This window comes from Dendrobates tinctorius, unplaced genomic scaffold, assembly GCF_039654945.1.
Source record: "Dendrobates tinctorius isolate UK_male_01 unplaced genomic scaffold, ASM3965494v1 ptg000082l, whole genome shotgun sequence".
In the NCBI taxonomy this organism is placed as follows: domain Eukaryota; kingdom Metazoa; phylum Chordata; class Amphibia; order Anura; family Dendrobatidae; genus Dendrobates; species Dendrobates tinctorius.
The window spans coordinates 25,111,409-25,132,625 of record NW_027361750.1 but is presented as its reverse complement, the minus strand read 5'-3'; the positions used below and the strand labels follow the sequence as shown (position 1 = coordinate 25,132,625).

Genomic DNA, 21,217 nt, shown 5'->3' with positions numbered 1-21,217 from the left:
AATACCCAATCTCTTACAAAATGCCCTCCAGAACTTGGATACAAATTGTACCCCTCTATCAGACACCAAATTAAGAGGTACACCATGCAACCACACAACATGCTCAATAAGCAACTTGGATAAAGTTTCCACATTAGGTAGTCCTGCCAACTGTACAAAAATGCGCCTGTTTACTAAATCTGTCAACCACCACCCAAACCACAGTCTTGCCCTTGGAAGGAGGGAGATCAGTGATAAAATCCATGGACAAATGTGTCCAAGGTCAATCCTTAATTGGCAATGGCACCAGCCAGTTATGGGAGCTTTTAGAATGAGCACACATATCACAAGCAGACACAAACACGCAATGTCAGAAGACATGGAGGACCACCAGAACAGTCTAGCAATAGCTCTCCGGGGAGCCAAGACTCCTGGATGCCCACTGAGAGCCATGAAACTCACGGAGAACCCTCGACCAATACTGAATAGGAACGAAGAGCTTATTATCAGGCAATGACAGAGGAGCAAGTGACTGAGCCTCACGAATCTCCCACTCCAACTCGGAGGACACCCCAGCAATGACCACCTCATGCTGAAGAATGGATAAAGGCGGTTCGTGAGGTGATACTGGGTCCAAACTGCAAGACAAGGCGTCGGCCTTTACATTCTTGGAACCAGGCTGAAAGGTGATGGAAAAATGAAAACGTGAAAAAAAAGCAACCACCTCACCTGTCTAGGTGTTAAGCGCTTAGCCGACTTAATGTAGGACAGGTTCTTGTGGTCCATAATCACTGTAATCTGATGAACAGCCCCCTCCAAAAAAATGCCTCCATTCATCAAAAGCCAGTTTTATGGCTAATAACTCCCGATTCCTGACATCACAATTTCTCTCCACAAAAGACAATTTCTTGGAGAAAAAAACACAAGGTCTTAAGTTGGTCAGAGTGGTGGATCCCTGAGACAACACTGCCTCCACCCCCACCTCTGATGTGTCTACCTCAACAATGAACGGTTCAGACGATTGAGCTGTACTAATACAGGAGCAGACATGAAGTATTTTTTCAAAGAAGAAAAGACTGTAACTGCCGGGATTGACCAGTTATTAAGATCAGCCCCCTTACAAGTGAGATCAGTGAGAGGCTTGACCAACTGAGAAAACCCTTTAATAAATTTACGATAGTAATTAGCAAACCTCAAAAAACATTGGAGATCTTGCACCCAATCAGCAATAGCCTGTACCTTTCCTGGGTCCATGCGAAACCCCTCAGCAGACAGAATGACCCCCAGAAAGGACAGTTCTTGGAAAAAAATACACATTTCTCAGGTTTTTCCCTAAACTTTGGTGAACAGCACGCAGGTGAACCAAGTGAGAATCATTGTCAGATGAAAATACCAGGATGTCATCTAAATATATCACCACAAAGCACTCAATGAAGTCAGAAGAAATAGCAGACCTGAACCCAAAACGAGGCCAGGCAGAGTTAACCCTTGCCATGATCAGACTGGGAAAGGGCAGACAGGGCTCAAAACCTGGACTGGATCATGGCAAAAGCACCTTTAATTATGGACTCCATGAAGCGCATCAGTGTTTCATACTTGAAGCCTACAGCGGATGTTATCACTATTTTAATTCTGCATCAATAAAAGGAGATTTTACATCTGTGCAGATGTATTTCTTCCCATCACATCCATTTTGGTGGTGTCTTTGGCAGAGACACTTGCCACATTCCGGACTGGATCAAGGCGATGTGTGGTGAGATGGATGTTTTTGTCTTATTATCTGTAAAAAAACAAAATTGTTCTTGGGTCCCTCCATCAAGACAATCGTCAATCGGTATAACAAGGCGATGATAATATCTATGACTAAAGGCCGAACCGGTTACTCCATTCTCCAAGTGCCAATGCCCATTCCTCTTTTGTGACAAAGGGATTTTGTCTGACAAATACAACACTGTTCTCGAGGGGTAGGTATAATGGCGTCATGTCCTGATTCTTGGTCTACAACAGATACGACAGTTATTATTTATGCGGGAAAATTGTGTGCATGGCAAAAACATACCAGAGTCTCCTATGATCCATGTGTCGAAACCTGTCTTTCTATGTAGAATAGGTATAAAGTGAGTACTAATGTTAATTTATTTAATATCTGTATGGGAACTAAGACCTATACAAATTAAAAACCAATTGGCCAATGTTGTAAAGGTTCCACAGAACTTTGATGAACACATCATATGGTAAATATTAAATATGTCACCAGTCCAAGAACAGATTTATGGGGGAAATGATCAGGACTGGGTTTCAAGCTCCATTTTCTTGAACCAGTAGTATATTTATGAGCCAGAAAATTAAATCCATGCCAACTATGACGTGGCATAGATTTTCCGTACAACCTATACCACTTTTCTGCATACATTATGGCAATTTTGTGGTTGTAGATATCCCAAATTGCTAAGCAGTGGTCACTTTTAGATACATTTTTGGGGCTAGCACAAACATGCAGAAGGTCATAAATGTCTATGCTAAAGTCATGTGCAACAAATTTTGCAACTTTTCAATTCAGAAATCTGGAGCAACAGGAATAATAAGTTCTCCCTATATATTTAGTTTCAGTAATTTTTCTCTTATGGGGGCATAGATTTGGCAGAATAGTTAATAAAGGACTATTTTTATCTTTACAGAGGGGGAATGGAAGATCACACTTGTAACTGGCAATTTAGCCAATGCTGGCACTGATGCCACAGTATTCCTTCATGTCTATGGCACAGGAGCAAGTTCTGGCCCCATAACATTGGGATCGGGGAGTCATCAACTGTTTAATGTGAACAGTGCAGATACATTCCAGGTATGTGGTTAATGTTGTGGCTGTTTACAATGCTGTAATTAGCAGATTTACATAAACAGATGGTTATCATTCAGCCTGGATAAAAGTGAAGAGATAATTGTAAAAATTCACAAACTTCAAGAAACAAGCTGTAGGCTATGTGCATAGTGGTGAGATTCATCTGTCATACATGCTGTTCAAAAAAATCTAGACAATTTGTTGATAAATATATGGGGCAATTTTATAAATGATTAACATTATAGTTTTTCATAAGCAACACAATGTACATAGCCAGGACCAGGGTCAAGCAACATGGTGGAGACCACAACTCTTTCCTTAAGACACGTAGCTCCTCTCTTTGTCTTTTTGGGTGTGAGCATGGTATTTAAGCAGGACAACCAAAAGTATGTCAAGGAATCAGAGCTGCAGGACAGACAGTGTGGGCCACTAGATATGTAGTGAAATATATATAATCTAAAGATGATATATTTTACCTACTTAGCGCCATTATATTCCACAGTGCCTTACAGACTTCATCGCTGTCCCCATTGGGGCTCACAATCTTAATTTCCTAACCGTATGTCTTTGGAGGGTGGAAGGAAACCAGAGAATCTGGAGGAAACCCACAGAGATTACATACAAACTCCTTGCAGATGTTGTCCTTTGTGGAATTTAATCCAAGGGGTGAGATTTGATCCCCAGGGCTGCAAAGCAACAGTGTTAACCACCGAGCCACTGTGCTGCCTGTGAGAATATCAGACCCTACAAATACATTTTAATCAAGCCAGAGTGTTTTTTTTTTGTCATCGTCATTACTAATTACCCTTTCATACGTCTTTAACTTAAAATACTTGCTTTAGACAAAATGTAAAGGTTAGTATCCAGAATACACAAAAAAAGGGAAGCTGTCAAAGTTGGGTCAGTGGTCAAGATGTCACATCGGTCACAGAACATTAATACAGCACTACAAAAAATACATACAAAATTGTATTTACTAGATAAAAGAAATACAGTAAATTGACTGAAGCAAAAAGTTGAACTTTTTGTTTCTCACTGCTTAAATCAATCATAATGTTGTGCACAAATATGTGATTCTTCAGATTTTGTATTGGTCAATGCCTGATGAAGAGACCTGAGTAGTCTCGAAAGTTTGCAATTTGTTTCCATCTTTTCAGTTTGCCATTAAAAGGTATCAACCACTGAGGACTCTCAATTCTGAATATTTTCAATCAATCATGACTAGTGTTGAGCTTTCCGATACCGCAAGTATCGGGTATCGGCCGATATTTGCCGTATCGGAATTCCGATACCGAGTACCGATACTTTTTTCGTATCGGATACCGGAATCGGAAGTCCAAAATGCAATGAGCCACTTTTGTGGCTCTGATTGGCTGCCAAAATGACGTCATCATGATGCGCTGTCTGTGCGCATCATGATGCGCCGTCAGTTCGGGCCTTCGGGGGGGCTGTGCCGACTGTCCGGGGGTCTGTGCCGGCCTGCCGGTGGTCTGTGCAGGCTCCGGGGGTCTGTGCCGGCCTGCCGGGGGGCTGTGCCGGCCTGCAGGTGGTCTGTGCAGGCTCCGGGGGTCTGTGCCGGCCTGCCGGTGGTCTGTGCAGGCTTCGGGGGGCTGTGCCGGCCTGCCGGGGGGCTGTGCCGGCCTGCCGGTGGTCTGTGCAGGCTCCGGTGGTCTGTGCCGGCCTGCCGGGGGGCTGTGCCGGCCTGCCGGTGGCCTGTGCAGGCTCCGGGGGGCTGTGCCGGCCTGCCGGTGGTCTGTGCAGGCTCCGGGGGTCTGTGCAGGCATCGTCCGATGGGACTACAAGTCCCATCGGGCGATGCCTGCTACCATGACAGTGATTGACACATTAGCCAATGATGGGACAGTAGTAGTCCCATCATCCGGCTAATGTGTTGAATGTAAAAAAAAAAAAAAAAAAAAAAAAATTTACATGCTACATACATGCTACATACATGCTACATACATACAACATGCATACTACATATATACTACATGTAACATACATACTACATGCAACATGCATACTACATACATGCTACATACTACATGCATGCTACATACATGCTACATACTACATACCTGCTACATACATACTACATACATAATACATATATACTACATGCATGCAACATACATACAACATATATACTACATGCATGCAACATGCATACTACATATATACTATATATACTACATGTAACATACATACTACATATATACTACATGCTACATACATGCAACATACATACTACATACATGCTACATACATACTACATACATAATACATATATACTACATGCATGCAACATACATACAACATATATACTACATGCATGCAACATGCATACTACATATATACTATATATACTACATGTAACATACATACTACATATATACTACATGCTACATACATGCAACATACACACTACATGCTACATACATGCAACATACACACTACATGCTACATACATGCAACATACATACTACATACATGCTACATACTACATACATGCTACATACTACATACATGCTACATACATACTACATATATACCACATGCATGCAACATGCATACTACATATATACTGCATATATACTACATGCATGCAACATACATATATACTACATACAATACATACATATAGACATACAGTACATATAACATAGAGTACATACTCACTGTCACTTGTCACTTTGATCCCCGAAGCCATTGTCCCCTTGAGGAATAAATATCAAAATAAAATAACACCAATATACTTACCCCGATCCGCAGAAGTCCACGAGGGTCCCACGTCCATCTTGCGTGGAGAACAGCAGCATCAGCTGATGCTACCGCTCTCTACCAGCTCCAGGAATACAATGACGGAAGGTAGGTATCCTTCCGCACTGTATTCCTCCACCACTTTAAAAAAAAAAAAAAAGTCCCTAGTCTCACTTTATGCCATTGCTGCGTGGGAAAGTCCCATCGGACGATGCCTGCACAGACCACCGGCAGGCCGGCACAGCCCCCCCGGCAGGCCGGCACAGACCACCGGAGCCGGCACAGCCCCCCGGCAGGCCGGCACAGCTCCCCGGCAGGCCGGCACAGACCACCGTAGCCTGCACAGACCACCGGCAGGCCGGCACAGCCCCCCGGCAGGCCGGCACAGACCACCGTAGCCTGCACAGACCACCGGCAGGCCGGCACAGCCCCCCCGGCAGGCCGGCACAGACCACCGGAGCCGGCACAGCCCCCCCGGCAGGCCGGCACAGCCCCCCCCGGCAGGCCGGCACAGACCACCGTAGCCTGCACAGACCACCGGCAGGCCGGCACAGCCCCCCGGCAGGCCAGCACAGACCACCGGAGCCGGCACAGCCCCCCGGCAGGCCTGCACAGACCACCGGAGCCTGCACAGACCACGGGCAGGCCTGCACAGACCACCGGAGCCTGCACAGACCCCCTGGCAGGCCGGCACAGCCCCCCGAAAGGCCCGTACAGACCCCAGAGAGGCTGTACCAGGCAAAAATAGGGTTTTTCTTGCTGCGTGGGAAAGTCCCATCGGACGATGCCTGCACAGACCCCCGGAGCCTGCACAGCCCACCGGCAGGCCGGCACAGCCCCCCGGAGCCTGCACAGCTCCCCGGCAGGCCGGCACAGACCCCCGGAGCCTGCACAGACCACCGGCAGGCCGGCACAGCCCCCCGGCAGGCCGGCACAGACCACCGTAGCCTGCACAGACCACCGGCAGGCCGGCACAGCCCCCCCGGCAGGCCGGCACAGACCACCGGAGCCGGCACAGCCCCCCGGCAGGCCGGCACAGCCCCCCTGGCAGGCCGGCACAGACCCCCGGAGCCTGCACATACCACCGGCAGGCCGGCACAGCCCCCCGGCAGGCCTGCACAGACCACCGGAGCCTGCACAGACCACCGGAGCCTGCACAGACCCCCCGGCAGGCCGGCACAGCCCCCCGAAAGGCCCGTACAGACCTCAGAGAGGCTGTACCAGGCAAAAATAGGGTTTTTCTTATTCCGATACCGGAATGGGACTTCCGGTATCGGAATCGGCGATACCCGATATTTTTTTTAGATCGGCCGATACCATCCGATACGATACTTTTAAGTATCGGACGGTATCGCTCAACACTAATCACAAATGTTTTGTAAGACAACCCCTTCTATATGTCCTACTTTGTTATATAGATGTGAAAGAGACATATCCCCCACAAAGGACCCCTTTTTACTTCCCATTATCAGCTTACGTCGAGCGACTCTCTATACACGGGTTTGTAGACGTCCACAGCTTTGTCAGAATATGGCAGTTTACCATTGTGTTTTAGCTGCCAGACCCTTTGCCATTGTGTTTTAGCTGCCAGACTTTGCATTCACTTTGAATTTTGTTGGTTGATAAACATAAATTATTAACAATTCTATTTTTGTAAGCGCTCTTAATTTAAAGTATTTTTTTCCACACATGCGTAGAACGTTTGTACGTTACTGTACGTTTTTCAAAAATCCAGATAATATTAATTTGCTACAAATTCTCTTTTTGTAGTCACCCATGGATCATATTGCAATGCGTAACATATTCTTGTATACCATTGAGTTCTATGGTTTTATTTACGGTATATTTTATCACCTTTGTCAGATAATGCATTGGAATTCAACCAGCGTCAGTTAAAACTGAGATCAGATATAACACATTGCCTAAAATGAAATATTTCAGGAAAGTAATTGAGAAGACTGTATGCTGTTATTTTTATTTGTGGCTTCAGCTATGGCTGCCAATGCAGTCACTTAAGACACGATTCCCTTAGGAGGTTCTTTCTTTGTATTTTCATCGCTGTCTCTATCAATGTTCATCACCCTTTGAAGCTGCTTCTTTACTATACACCTAGAAGTTATATATCAACTTTCATTGCTCAGATCAACTGAATTTCCCTTTATAATTCAAGACTCGGCATTTTATGATGAATAACTGCTTGCAAACATCTCATTATTAGTTGTAGTATTAATAGTTTTACTAACAATAGGTGAAAACTAGCAACTTAAAAAAACAAACAAAAAAAAACTTGTTCCGTGAATACGCAGTGAGCCATAAAATTTAATGAGGGTATGATAAAAGTTAAACATTCCCCTTATGGGTCTAAAATAGATGCCAATAGTGTCTGAGAAGTCAAGCAGAGAAAGTGATCAGGCTCAGTCTGGTCCACGAGCCACGAGGGGACAGGTGAATCCCCTGGTTGGCCCCCAAATGAGCATCTCCATTTAATAAAAGGATCAGCAGAGTATACGAAGTACCAGGTCAGGTGGACCCAGTGCTTTCAAATGTGCTTGTGTTTTAAGGTGTGGTTTGCGCTTCTTGACAATTTCTACTTAAACATTTATGAATGGAAATCAGACAATGCCAATAACAGCTCATAATATGGAACTTTCTACTATGGATTTACTTTTTTTTTTAGCAATAATCTGCATTAATCTTAGATGAACAACTTCCAGCAGCATCTAAGGGACAGATACATAGTCTCTATGGTCAATGCTCACTGAGCAGTCTCCCAGACTTGGCATGTCAGATTGGAAGAATATATACGCTACACCAATACCGGCAGGTTGGTGTTGTATTAGACTTTTTGGCCATTATGTGAAACCTGCCTTGAAATTGTGGTTGATTCTACAGTTTTTCAAGGTTGGTTAGGTGCGGTAACAAATCTTGATATAGGATTTAAACGTTATATTTGTGTCCAAAATGTGTGCTACACTGAAACATGGCAATGAAAATGGATGTGGTGTCTTGAGAGAAAACGACCTATACGATGGCAAAAAAAAATAAAACAAATGTGGGAGCCGCTAGCAGCAGCATCTTCTACACTTTCAGCAACAAACATCTTGGCAGTAGTAGTAAGCGACACAGGTCACTATTGGCCTACTTTACCTTTGACAAGGGTAACTTTGCTGTACAAGTGAAAAGCGTAATGGAATATATGTCACATCACTCATCTCAGTCACCACAGGATGATGTAACTTCTAATAGCTCGAGTCAGGAGTCAGTGTTCTGCTAAGCCCACCTCCTTCAGTTACCATAGCAATTAAGGTTGTACATAGCTGAATTTCCATTCCATCAATGGCACCTGTTTCTGTTCTGCCCCACAGTCCCTTAACCCACAGCACCTACATAGGTTAAGGAACATACAACACTTCTTCCATTTGATCTATTGGAAGTGATGAATAGTCAGCCTTTGTACTCTGATAGCATTGTTCGGGAGGAGATTGAGGGCACAGCTATAATGCCAAGCTATGCTGCTGTTATGATCTGACCTGGGTTGGAATAGTTGTATTGCAACCACTAGGGGCAGCAGCGGCAGGTAGCATTGACAGGAATAGCCAGGGGTCGGTAAACAAGAGCAGCAATATAGTTAAAGGATCAGCAGGTTGAGTAGTCAGGAATAGCAAAGCGTAAGTACACAATAGCAGCAGTACAATCTTGGAATGAAGCAGCAAGTGGAAGGAAAGCTTGACTAACGGCTGGGAGCTCAATAATCTTGCAAGGAAAGAAGTGCAATGCCAGGTTTAAGTAGGGTGTCAATCATGGTGAAGCCAATCAGGAGCTTATGGTAGAGACATCACAGGTACTAGTATCTGGGTTAGCAAGGAACTGTCCAGTGAGCTGAACAGCTCACAGGGAAGAGTTGCTGTCTGGTGCACAAGAGCTGCTGGGTTGGAGTCCTGACAGTTGCTGGCTCTGTGAGTCATGGTGATTGAGGAAATGGCAGTGGTAGTAGCACTCTGAGCTATTGCAAATCTTGAGGTGGAAATCAGACAGATGGAGAGGAGCTCAGGCCTGACAACTGTCAGCTGAATCAGGGATGACTGTAATGTTGATGATTCTGTGGTTGAGATGACCTGAGAACCACACAGAGGTGCTGAGGAGAGGGTGTTGGTCTTGGCAATTCCCAGCACAGCTAACGTCCAGATAAAATATCCTGTTTGGTAAATTCTGCTTATTCTGCAGTTAGCTCTGGAGGAGGTTGAGGAGGCTCCATAGTGCCTAAAAGCTGTGATGGTGGTTGTTGTGGTGGTGATTCCTATGTGCAAGCATCTTGGCTGAGGGAATTCTTTTGTACAATGCTGAATTACAAATCTATTGTAATGTAAAGGCTGTGCTGTTTGAAAATAAGTAATTTATATGCTGGCACAAATCAACTAGGAAGTCCGACTCCATCAGCATGTGAAGCTGCATCACTTGCTCATGTGGGAAAAGCAAACTGACCAGCAAGATGAAGAAGGCAAAAGCTGTTCTTCTCTTTGTGATTGTCGTTGTGGTATCAAGTCCACAACCACAAGTAGTGCCTTTGCGTTGTCATCTGCCCCATCATCCTCTTCATCTACTTCTTTCTATACTTTTCCTTCTCTCCCTCCAGTGTGTCATCAGGTAGTCATTTGAGTACCCAAGAAACATGCATCCAGTAGTACGTTTGTGTGGAAACTGAACTCCCACTTGTCTAAGTTCACAACAATCCATGAAGTTCACACAACTCCTCCCTCGTCTCAGCCTACCACCCTACCCGTGCCCTCCGTTCTGCTAATGACCTGAGGTTAACATCCTCAATAATCAGAACCTCCCACTCCCATCTCCAAGACTTTTCACTTGCTGCCCCAATTCTTTGGAATGCACTTCCCAGGTTGATACGATTAATCCCCAATCCCCACAGTTTTAAGCGTGCCCTAAAAATACATTTGTTCAGACTGGCCTACCGCCTCATTGCATTAACCTAACTTTCCTTGTGTAACCCATTCCAAATTTTTACCATAACCAGGTTCCTCACATCATGTTCTCATACGCCTTATGCTTTTAATATCCCTCTGTGTCTGTACTTTTACGTATTCTGGCTGATAACCGGTTCATGCAGCATTACATGAACACCCAATTCTTACACTAGAGCTGGTCTGAACAACAAAAGCAATTGTTACCATCCACCTTTTGTGTCTCCCCTTCTTCTTCATAGATTGTAAGCTTGCGAGCAGGGCCCTCATTCCTCTTGGTATCTGTTTTGATCTATGTTTGTTATGCTGTAATGTACAGTCATATGTAAAAGTTTTGGCACCCCTATTAATGTTAACCATTTTTCTTTATAACAATTTTGGTTTTTGCAACAGCTATTTCAGTTTCATATATCTAATAACTGATGGACTCAGTTATATTTCTGGATTCAAATGAGGTTTATTGTACTAACAGAAAATGTGCAATCTGCATTTAAACAAAATTTGACCAGTGCAAAAGTATGGGCACCCTTATCATTTTCTTGATTTGAACACTCCCAACTATTTTTTACTGACTTCCTGAAGCACTAAATTGGTTTTGTAGCCTCATTGAGCTTTGAACTTCATAGCCAGGTGTATCAAATCATGAGAAAAGGTATTTAAGGTGGCCACTTGCAAGTAGTTCTCCTATTTGATTCTCCTATGAAGAGTGGCATCATGGGCTCCTCAAAACAACTCTCAAATGATCGGAAAACAAAGATTATTCAACATAGCTTTTCAGGGGAAGGATGCAAAAAGTTGTCTCAGAGATTTAACCTGTCAGTTTCCACTGTGAGGAACATAGTAAGGAAATGGAAGAACACAGGTACAGTTCTTGTTAAGCCCAGAAGTGGCAGGCCAAGAAAAATATCAGAAAGGCAGAGAAGAAGAATGGTGAGAACAGTCAAGGACAATCCACAGACCATCTCCAAAGACCTGCAGCATCATCTTGCTGCAGATGGTGTCACTGTGCATCGGTCAACAATACAGCGCATGCATAACGCCTTTTTGTATGACCAAACAACTCAATCTTTGTTTCATCAGTCCACAGGACCTTCTTCCAAAATGTAACTGGCTTGTCCAAATGTGCTTTTGCATACCTCAGGTGACTCTGTTTGTGGCGTGCTTGCAGAAACGGCTTCTTTCGCATCACTCTCCCATACAGCTTCTCCTTGTGCAAAGTGCGCTGTATTGTTGACCGATACACAGTGACACCATCTGCAGCAAGATGATGCTGCAGGTCTTTGGAGGTGGTCTGTGGATTGTCCTTGACTGTTCCCACCATTCTTCTTCTCTGTCTTTCTGATATTTTTCTTGGCCTGCCACTTCTGGGCTTAACAAGAACTGTACCTGTGTTCTTCCATTTCCTTAATATGTTCCTCACAGTGGAAACTGACAGGTTAAATCTCTGAGACAACTTTTTGTATCCTTCCCCTGAAAAGCTATGTTGTTTTCAGATCATTTGAGAGTTGTTTTGAGGAGCCCATGATGCCACTCTTCATAGGAGAATCAAATAGGAGAACTACTTGCAAGTGGCCACTTGAAATACCTTTTCTCATGATTTGATACACCTGGCTATGAAGTTCAAAGCTCAATGAGGTTACAAAACCAATTTAGTGCTTCAGGAAGTCAGTAAAAAGTAGTTAGGAGTGTTCAAATCAAGAAAATGATAAGGGTGCCCATACTTTTGCACCGGTCAAATTTTGTTTAAATGCAGATTGCACATTTTCTGTTAGTACAATAAACCTCATTTGAATCCAGAAATATAACTGAGTCCATCAGTTATTAGATATATGAAACTGAAATAGCTGTTGCAAAAACCAAAATTGTTATAAAGAAAAAAGGTTAACATTAATAGGGGTGCCCAAACTTTTACATATGACTGTATATTGTCTGTACAAGTCCCCTCTGAAATGTAAAGTGCTGCGGAATATGTTGGCGCTATAGAAATAAAATTATTATTATTAATCGATGCCGAAACTCCTGGATTGTACTGCTTTTTACAAAAGAATCGTATGTGCTCAGCCTCAATGCCGAATACCTAGCTGCAATTTTTTTTATTGTGTACAAATTTTTATACATCTCACCAGTCTCACTTTCTTTGTAAATTTTGCTGAAATTACATTTTATTGTGTTTGCATCTGTGATGCCTTCCCTTGTTAGCACCCTTTCAGTAATGGGCCCCTGAGCAGGACAGAGCAGAAGTTCATTAAATGAAACTTGCTTCTTTAAAATTCACAATTTTTTTAAATTTTTGTTAAAATTCTTAACGCATTTTTGAGGCAGGTGAATTGGCGCATTTCCAGGATAGGCTGTGTTGCTTGCTGAGTGAAGCTTTTGCAGAGTGTACAGTGTGGCGCCCCCAGAAGTATGGCCGCCACACTGGCTTTGCCTTCCTCCAGGGAGGGTAATGCCAGGCTTGGAAGCAGTGAAGGGTCTCTCTCGCAGTTAACCTATACATGCAACACAGTTCCACTCCAGGCCAGCAGGGGGGACTCTGAACCAGATTTGAAGGGAGGGGTGCTCTCTGAGGGCCAAGAGGAAGGAGTGGTCAGTTAGTGTGAGGAGGTCCATGTGTGCAGACGTGTGGAGAGAAGCTGGAGGTTGAGCTGAGGAAAGAGAGCTCCCTCACAGTGAGAGAGCATGAACTGGAGCCTGGTCTCCACGGTTGTATGGATACTAAAGGTCCTGCACCAGACACCAGAGGAGTAGGAGGCTGTAAATGCCCTACTCCCATCTAAGACTTGGAGGCACAACAGCACAGAATGAGCCAAGAGAGGAATATCGGCTACAGCTGTCTGCCATATGAGGAGTGCTAATAGAAGAGAATTTAGAGGAACTTCAGTGTAACTCAGTACTAGGAGTACTTCATTCAAATAAGCGCTAATAAGGAGACTGCACAGCCCTTCTGCTGAGAGAGAAACCTGAGCTGCTTCCAGGCTAGCCTGCTCCAGTACCATCTGTAATCAGGACCCTGGACTGCATTTATCAAGTAAAGGTACAGAAATTGCACCCTGCTGTGTCTTTGTCTGCTTCCTACCCTTCCGTCACTGCTACTTCCCCGTGCCAGCCACATCTACACTGCCCTGGGACTACAGCTTCACCTGTTGGGGAGCTTTTACATCTTTGTTGCACCATACCATCAGTCCCAGTGGATCTGCATGCAGCGTGGGCTTAACATCTCACTTGCCGAACACCACAGGTGGCGTCACAAACTATTCCATTAACTACATTCCACCATTTCAATTCCCCCATTACTTGGGCGCCCAGGGCCACAGACCGGGTCACCGCTGCTCTGACACATCCTGCCGACACCGGCCCGGTACTGAGTACCCCACAGCCCTGGGAGGGCGACCCATACAGCTGCATACCACGTGTCTGCAGAGAGTGGAGAGGATTTCACTTGTTAGAGTCAATACTTCCCCATGTCTGGCACCTGCATAGGGGAAAAATATAAAGTGCAAAATTGTTGTAAATTACTCACCGAAAATTCTTGGATTTCTGTAATGCAATTCCCTTTTACAAAATGTTACATTTTTGGAAAGAATGTTAATGACATTGTGAGGTGTCACTCCCCCACGTGTACCAGCACTACAGCTACAACAAATAACCAAAACAACAGCAGCAATTACATCATATATAACAAAATGGACAAGATGCTTTTTCTGCCCTAGTACCATTAAGCAAACAGAGTCACGCCGTTTGAACAGCCACCTGCATTGTCTTTTGTCTGGCAGTTGCCGTGAGCCCCAATACCATGGACTTCTGGCTCAGCAGATTGAACCAGTGGGAAGACCTAGTCCATTTTCCAATAGGTTTACTATAATGTCCAGCTTTCAGTATACTGTAGTGTCAGAGAGGGGATTCAACACAGACCAGGTAATCTGCCGCTAGCAAAGAAAATTTTACATTTGTCAAAAAGAATCAAACATGGATTTGTGCCAACTTTTATTCTCCTAAGGCTGGTGCCAGGATTTATACTGGCCATAGCATCTGATTGTTTGTCTTCAACACCGTTCTTCTGCCGTTAGTGCTGATGGCCCATGCTGAGAAGGTGTCTACTCCCTATCCATCATGCCATCTATTTGGTAGTATTGCTGCTGGCAGGGCTGCTATTGCTGGCCCTACACTGCCCGTCATCTCTTTGCCTGCCATGTCCTAATTCTTCACCGTACAGGTTGTGCCACTGCACAGCCATGCCAGCCACACATCGCCTGGCTGCCTTGCCACTGTGTTTTACAGTCCCAGACTTTACTGCTTTGCCGGAGCTACCGTTACTGGCCCTATATTACCAGACCTCTTCTTTCTTGCCTCGTCCCAATTCTTTACCTTATGGCTTCTGCCGCAGCCACTGTACAGCTCTGCAATAAATACATCTCCTGGCTGCACATTGTGTTCTATAGTGAATGACTGTATTACTAATGCAAAACTTAAGACCAAAGCAGCACTGATGCGTCAAAGCCCACAAAAAAATCTCTCGATTAGTAAACAGCAATAGAGAAAATAATAAAATATAACTTTTAATGAATAACCATAAAAATAGAGCTACCCTAGAAGGAAAGGTGAGGCTCTAGTGTAATATTAAAAAAAACCCTCACTCTTAACCTAGATATGTTGTTAACTAAGCACAAAGGTGTCTATAGATAGTGAAGTGTATAGACTCCAATGTATGTATAGCACATACAACAATTTCCAGTCCTAATAACAGAATGACTGGATTAGACCCAACTAAACCACATGATAGGCACAGTAATTCTATGGAAACTGTCTTTCTCAGCTGTCTGTGTCTTGATTGACAAGTTGGTTGTCCAATACTGAGAGGGGCTTGCTGAGCTTTTGGTGCTTTGATTGACAGCTCTGCTGTCCAATCTGTGACTGGGGTGTGCAGGACTTTCTGCAGTTGTTCAGTGTTCTGGTAATCGCATACATATTTAATTGTGCTGTCTGCCCCTGATCCCTTTCAGACGTAGTTTGTGCTTACTAGTGAGTGTTAGCCTGATGTGATGCCTAGGAGAGGCAAGCTCTCTATCTCTGCTATCTCTTGTTGACCCTGGACTGTTACCTGACTTACGCCTTTGTCTTTTTCCTTGGTTATCTACGTACTCTCTCGGTATTGACCCCGGAACATCTGAATCTTCTGCCTCACGGCCTGTCCGTGAGTAGTAACTAGCGTCACAAGTACAATCCGATTTTTAACACCTAACATCCGATTTACATCCAAATGCAGTTCGATTTTCTATCCGACTGCAATGCAATGTTAACATGAGCTTTTACATAGAGCAATTCTGTCATTTACACTTAGTTTTGAAAGAAAATATTCTTCAAAACACACACACACACACATATATATATATGTGTGTGTATATACTGTATATATATAAATAATAATATAAAATTGCAAGTTGGGTGCAAAGCACCCCAGGTAAAGACCAAACCTTAGGTAGAGATTCAAAAATTGGAGGCAGAACACCATTCAGAGTGAAAAAAAGCAGCTTCTTTTTAATGCTCATCATGTCAAAGGTTCTCTCTCTTGAACCGAAATGTCACTATGATGGGCTATTAAACAGAAACTCCTTTTTTCACTATAAATATATATAGATAAACAGACAAACAGACAGATAAAAAGTCAGCAATTCAGCAGCCGCGTACAGCAAGATCACAGCTTGACCCAACAGTATATAATAGATAGATTACATAGAATCATAGAATCGTAGAGTTGGAAGGGACCTCCTGGGCCATCTGGTCCAACCCCCTGCTCAAAGCAGGATTTGCTAAATCACCCCAGACAGATATCTGTCCAGCCTCTGTTTGAAGACTTCTATTGAAGGAGAACTCACCACCTCTCGTGGCAGCCTGTTCCACTCATTGATCACTCTAACTGTCAAAAAGTTTTTTCTAATATCTAATCTGTGTCTCCTCCCATTCAGTTTCATCCCATTGCTTCTAGTCTTTCCTTGTGCAAATGAGAATAAAGATGATCCTTCTGCAATGTGACAGCCCTTGAGATATTTGTAGACAGTTATTAAGTCTCCTCTCAGTCTTCTCTTTTGCAGGCTAAACATTCCCAAATCCTGCAACCTTTCCTCATAAGACAGGGTTTGCCGACCGGTCACCATTCTGGTCGCTCTTTTCTGAACTGGCTCCAGTTTGTTGATGTCTTTTTTAAAATGTGGTGCCCAAAACTGGACACAGTATTCCAGATGAGGTCTGACCAAAGAGGAGTAGAGGGCAATAATGACTTCACGTGATCTAGACTGTATGCTTCTGTTAATACATCCTAGAATTGCATTTGCCTTTTTTGCTGCTGCATCACACTGTTTACTCATATTCAGTCTGTGATCTATTAGTATACCCAAGTCTTTTTCACATGTGCTGTTGCTAAGCCCTATTCCTCCCATTCTGTATATGCTTTTTTCATTTTTATTGCCCAGATGTAGTAATTTGCATTTTTCCCTGTTAAAAACCATTCTGTTAATTGCTGCCTACTGCTCCAGTTTATTTATATCTTTTTGAATCCTCTCTCTCTCTTCTTTAGTATTAGCTATTCCTCCTAGCTTTGTGTCATCAGCAAATTTAATCAGTTTACCCTCAATTCCTTCATCTAAATCATTGATAAAGATGTTGAACAATACAGGGCCCACGACAGAGCCCTGTGGTACCCAACTTGAGACATTTGTCCAACTGGATGTGCAGCCATTTATGACCCCTCTTTGGGTCCGATCACTAAGCCAGTTATGAATCCACCTAACAGTTGCCTTGTCCATTCTATACTTAGTCATTTTTTCAATAAGGATTGTGTGAGAGACTTTGTCAAATGCTTTGCTGAAGTCAAGATATACTATATCTACAGCATTTCCCTGATCCACCCAATCAGTTATTCTGTCATAGAAGGAAATTAAGTTAGTCTGACATGACTTATTAGTTACAAACCCATGCTGACTCTGTTTAATCACTTCATTCTTATCCAGGTACTGACATACATGTTGTTTAATAATTTGTTCAAAGATCTTTCCTGGTATAGAAGTCAGACTCACCGGCCTATAGTTGCCTGGGTCCACCTTCTTCCCCTTTTTGAAGATAGGAACAACATTTGCTCTTCTCCAGTCTTCTGGGACTTCTCCTGTTCGCTACGAATTTTCAATACATACAGTATGTACACATAGAATAGATAGATTTAAAGATGTCAGTGACATATATAATTAGTACAGTATGTGCAGCTTACTGTACATGTATTTAATTAATAAATTATTATTTTTCTGAAACAAATGGCGTGGGCTCCATAACCAACAGAGGGAAAGTCGATGGATGGGGCAGAGGTTTACAGCCTGAGAAGGGGGTAATACTCATGGCATTTCCCAGGTTATTAATATCAGCTCATAGCTGTATTCTTATTGTTTGCTGGATATTAAAATAGGGGACCCCACCAAAAAATGACATAGGGTCACCCTATAATTAATAACCAGAAAAGGCTAGGCAGACAGCTGCGGGCTGATATTAATAGCCTAGGAAGGGGCCATGGATATTGCCACCCCCCTGACTAAAAACCTCAGCCCAGAAATGCTCTCTATAAAATGTGCCAATTCTTGCACTTATCCTCGCTCTTCCCAATTGCCCTGGTGTGGTGGCAAGCGGGCTAATAGTTGGAGGGGTTGATGTCACCTTTATATTGTCAGGTGACATCAAACCCAGAGGTTAGTCATGGAGAGGCGTCTATAAGACGCCCCCATTACTAACCCCATAGTCATATTTTATAAAAACATACACACACAGAATAAGGTCATTTAATTGAAAGAGTGACACAGACTCCTTTAATCAATCTTAATTAAACCATACTTACGGCATCGCCCATTCCAATGAAGCCATTATCCCCTGGAAGAGAGTTAATAATGAATAGTAATCAATTTGTCCCACAACAGGTCTAGCTCTGCTACATCTAGATGGCAGGCTGCATGGTTTCATGATGCAACTATACAGCCTGCCATCCAGCAGATACTGAGCAGCGTCTTCTACCACTGCTCAGTGTCTCGCTGTGAACTCCTATGACCTGACTGACATCAGAACGCCGTTAGAAATTTTCCCATGTCGCTCGCGTGGACGTCAGTTAGATGAAGTGAGTTCATTGGCTGTGAACTTCCAGGACCGTTCTGATGGCACCACGAGCTTGAGAACTTTCCTCACGCCAATAATGTAATTGAAGTAAGAAGGAAGAATAATTTAAGGTATAGTTCTGATACTTTGTATTATACCTAGTGCTAAGTTTGAATAGACAATGTAGAGCTTCATTTTTTTTCCTGAAGGGCTCTTTTATCTATTGTGTATTACTTTGCAGATTAATTTAAAAAACTTGTGCAAACCATATAAAATACGCATTGGGCATGACAATTCAGGAGACAGCCCAGACTGGTATCTAGAGGAGGTCAAACTGTGTGATCTGTCATCTGATCAAGAGTTCCACCTACCAGTAAATCGATGGCTTGGAGAGAAACATGATGATGGAGACACATGGATAGAGCTGCCCCTGTCAACAGATGCAAGTGATCCATTAGAGTGTATGTATCTTCCATAGTAGTGGTATGTTGCAGTGTTTACAAGAGCTTTCAGGTGTTTTCGCATATACTACATGTATTATTGTCTTAGGTTATAGTCTATATAATGGAGACTTATATGGGTTGTCTACAATTTTTAAAAATTGTCTCAAAGAAAAAAAATACTAAAATAACAAAAGAAAGACATTACTAGTGAGGACAGAGATTGGATGCAGCGATCATGTGTGCATGTAAGGCACACCATCAATGAAGGACAAGTCAACAAGAATCATCCAGAGTAATAGTTCTTTGTTGTTTTTTTATCACATTTCTTACTTTAAGGTACCGTAATTAAGAAAAATATCCTGAATACCTCATGACTGACTAATATGTGCTTCAGTTAAACAGTAATGAAACAATTAGCAGCTTAACATTAAGTATATTAAAGGGGTTTTCTAGGCTGAAAAAAAATTGCAATCACTCTGTGTGACTTTAGATTGCTGAATTTGAGAATGTGCAATGATTAGAAAGTACTGGGAGTAGAAAACAGATGACTAAAGGCCCCTTTACATTTAGTGATGTACCAGCGATCCCGACAACGATACGACCCGGTCAGGATCGCTGGTGCATCGCTAAATGGTCGCTAGTGAGCTGCCAAACAGGCAGATCTCACAGCGATGTAGCGACGCAGCAGTAGTCGTTACTTACCTTTCAGACGCGGCGATGAAGATGTCCTCCCGCCCTCGTCCACGTGTCGCTCGTCGGCGCCAGCAGGAAGCTCAGCAGGAAGCGCCCAACAAGAAATGGAGCTGCACGATCTCGCACGATCAGCGACAGACAGCGGGGGAGCCGGTCGGAGGTAAGTATCACATATAACGATATCGCTAGCAATATCGCTTCTGCGTCACAAAATCGGTGATGCTTTAGTGATATCGCTAGCAATATCGCTATGTGTAAAGGCCCCTTAACACCTTCCAGCAAAGGTCTTTATATGAGTAGAGCTGGCTTTTAGTATATGTCTCACACAGGAATAGCCTGCTCTGCTCTCACTGCAGAGCAATTACAGGTTACAGCAGATATAAGTGTGACAATGACATCTCTGAGCTTATCCCCGCAGGCCGAACATAGAATTTAGGGGCCCCATAGCAGAAGTTCTAATTGGATCCCACCCCCAAAATAAAAAATAAATAATTGCCGGGGTCACAGAAGGGTATATGTCACAACTTTCCAGACTTTACATAGTAATCTTTCTCCTGCTGAAGTCCTAAATTCCTCTTTCTTTGCCTATTAAAGTTTGATGCCAACAAAAGTGCCTTTCAAAAACAGTATGATACTCCCATTGTGAAGTCCTCCACATTAACCTCTACAAGCATAGTATAATGACCCTACTATAACCTCTACAAGCATAGTATAATGACCCTACTATACTCCCAAGGCAAAGTATGGAGAATCCAACACAGCATGATGCTCCAACTGTGACCTCCACACAGCCCTGCATGCAGTATAATGGGCCTACATATAGTATAATAGCCCCAAACTGTAAAATGGCCCGGACTAGCCCCCCACACAGTATGATGGACCCCACACAAACCTTCACTATATATAATTGCTTGCATACAGAATAATGGCCACCCCACATAACTATCTAAATAATATAATGGCCTCAAATAACCTTACACATAGTATAATGCACCCCTCATAATCCTCCATATAGTATAATGCAACCCCCATAATCCTCCATATAGTATAATGAGCTCCCCATGGTCCCCAATAGAATATAATGTACTCCCTATGGTCCTCCATAGAATATAATGCAATTCCAATGATCCTCCATGGAATATAATGCACTCCCAGTGGTCCTACATAGAATATAATGCACTCGCCATGGTCCTCCATACAGTATAATGGACCCCCATGGTCCTCCATGCAATATAATGCACTCCCTATAGTCATCCATAGAATATAATGCACTCCCAATGGTCCTAGTTTCTATTAACTTGTCTTTTAAAAAGATACTAATATGTAATCATACTAACTATTATGGTATTGCATCTTCTGGTATTGTATGATGCACTTGTCTTATTCTAATGACCATACACAAT

The 21,217-nt window shown here is 43.3% G+C and overlaps 1 protein-coding gene across 1 annotated transcript in view; it reads left to right on the top strand.

The window, feature by feature from the left end:
• Positions 1 to 21,217, top strand: part of RP1 (RP1 axonemal microtubule associated) — a 742,035-nt gene that overhangs the window by 320,053 nt on the left and 400,765 nt on the right. Inside the window, exons 24-25 of the mRNA XM_073583994.1 lie at positions 2,658 to 2,821; positions 18,920 to 19,139. Coding sequence (XP_073440095.1) covers positions 2,658 to 2,821; positions 18,920 to 19,139 — 384 coding nt within the window. The remainder of the gene's footprint in view (positions 1 to 2,657; positions 2,822 to 18,919; positions 19,140 to 21,217) is intronic.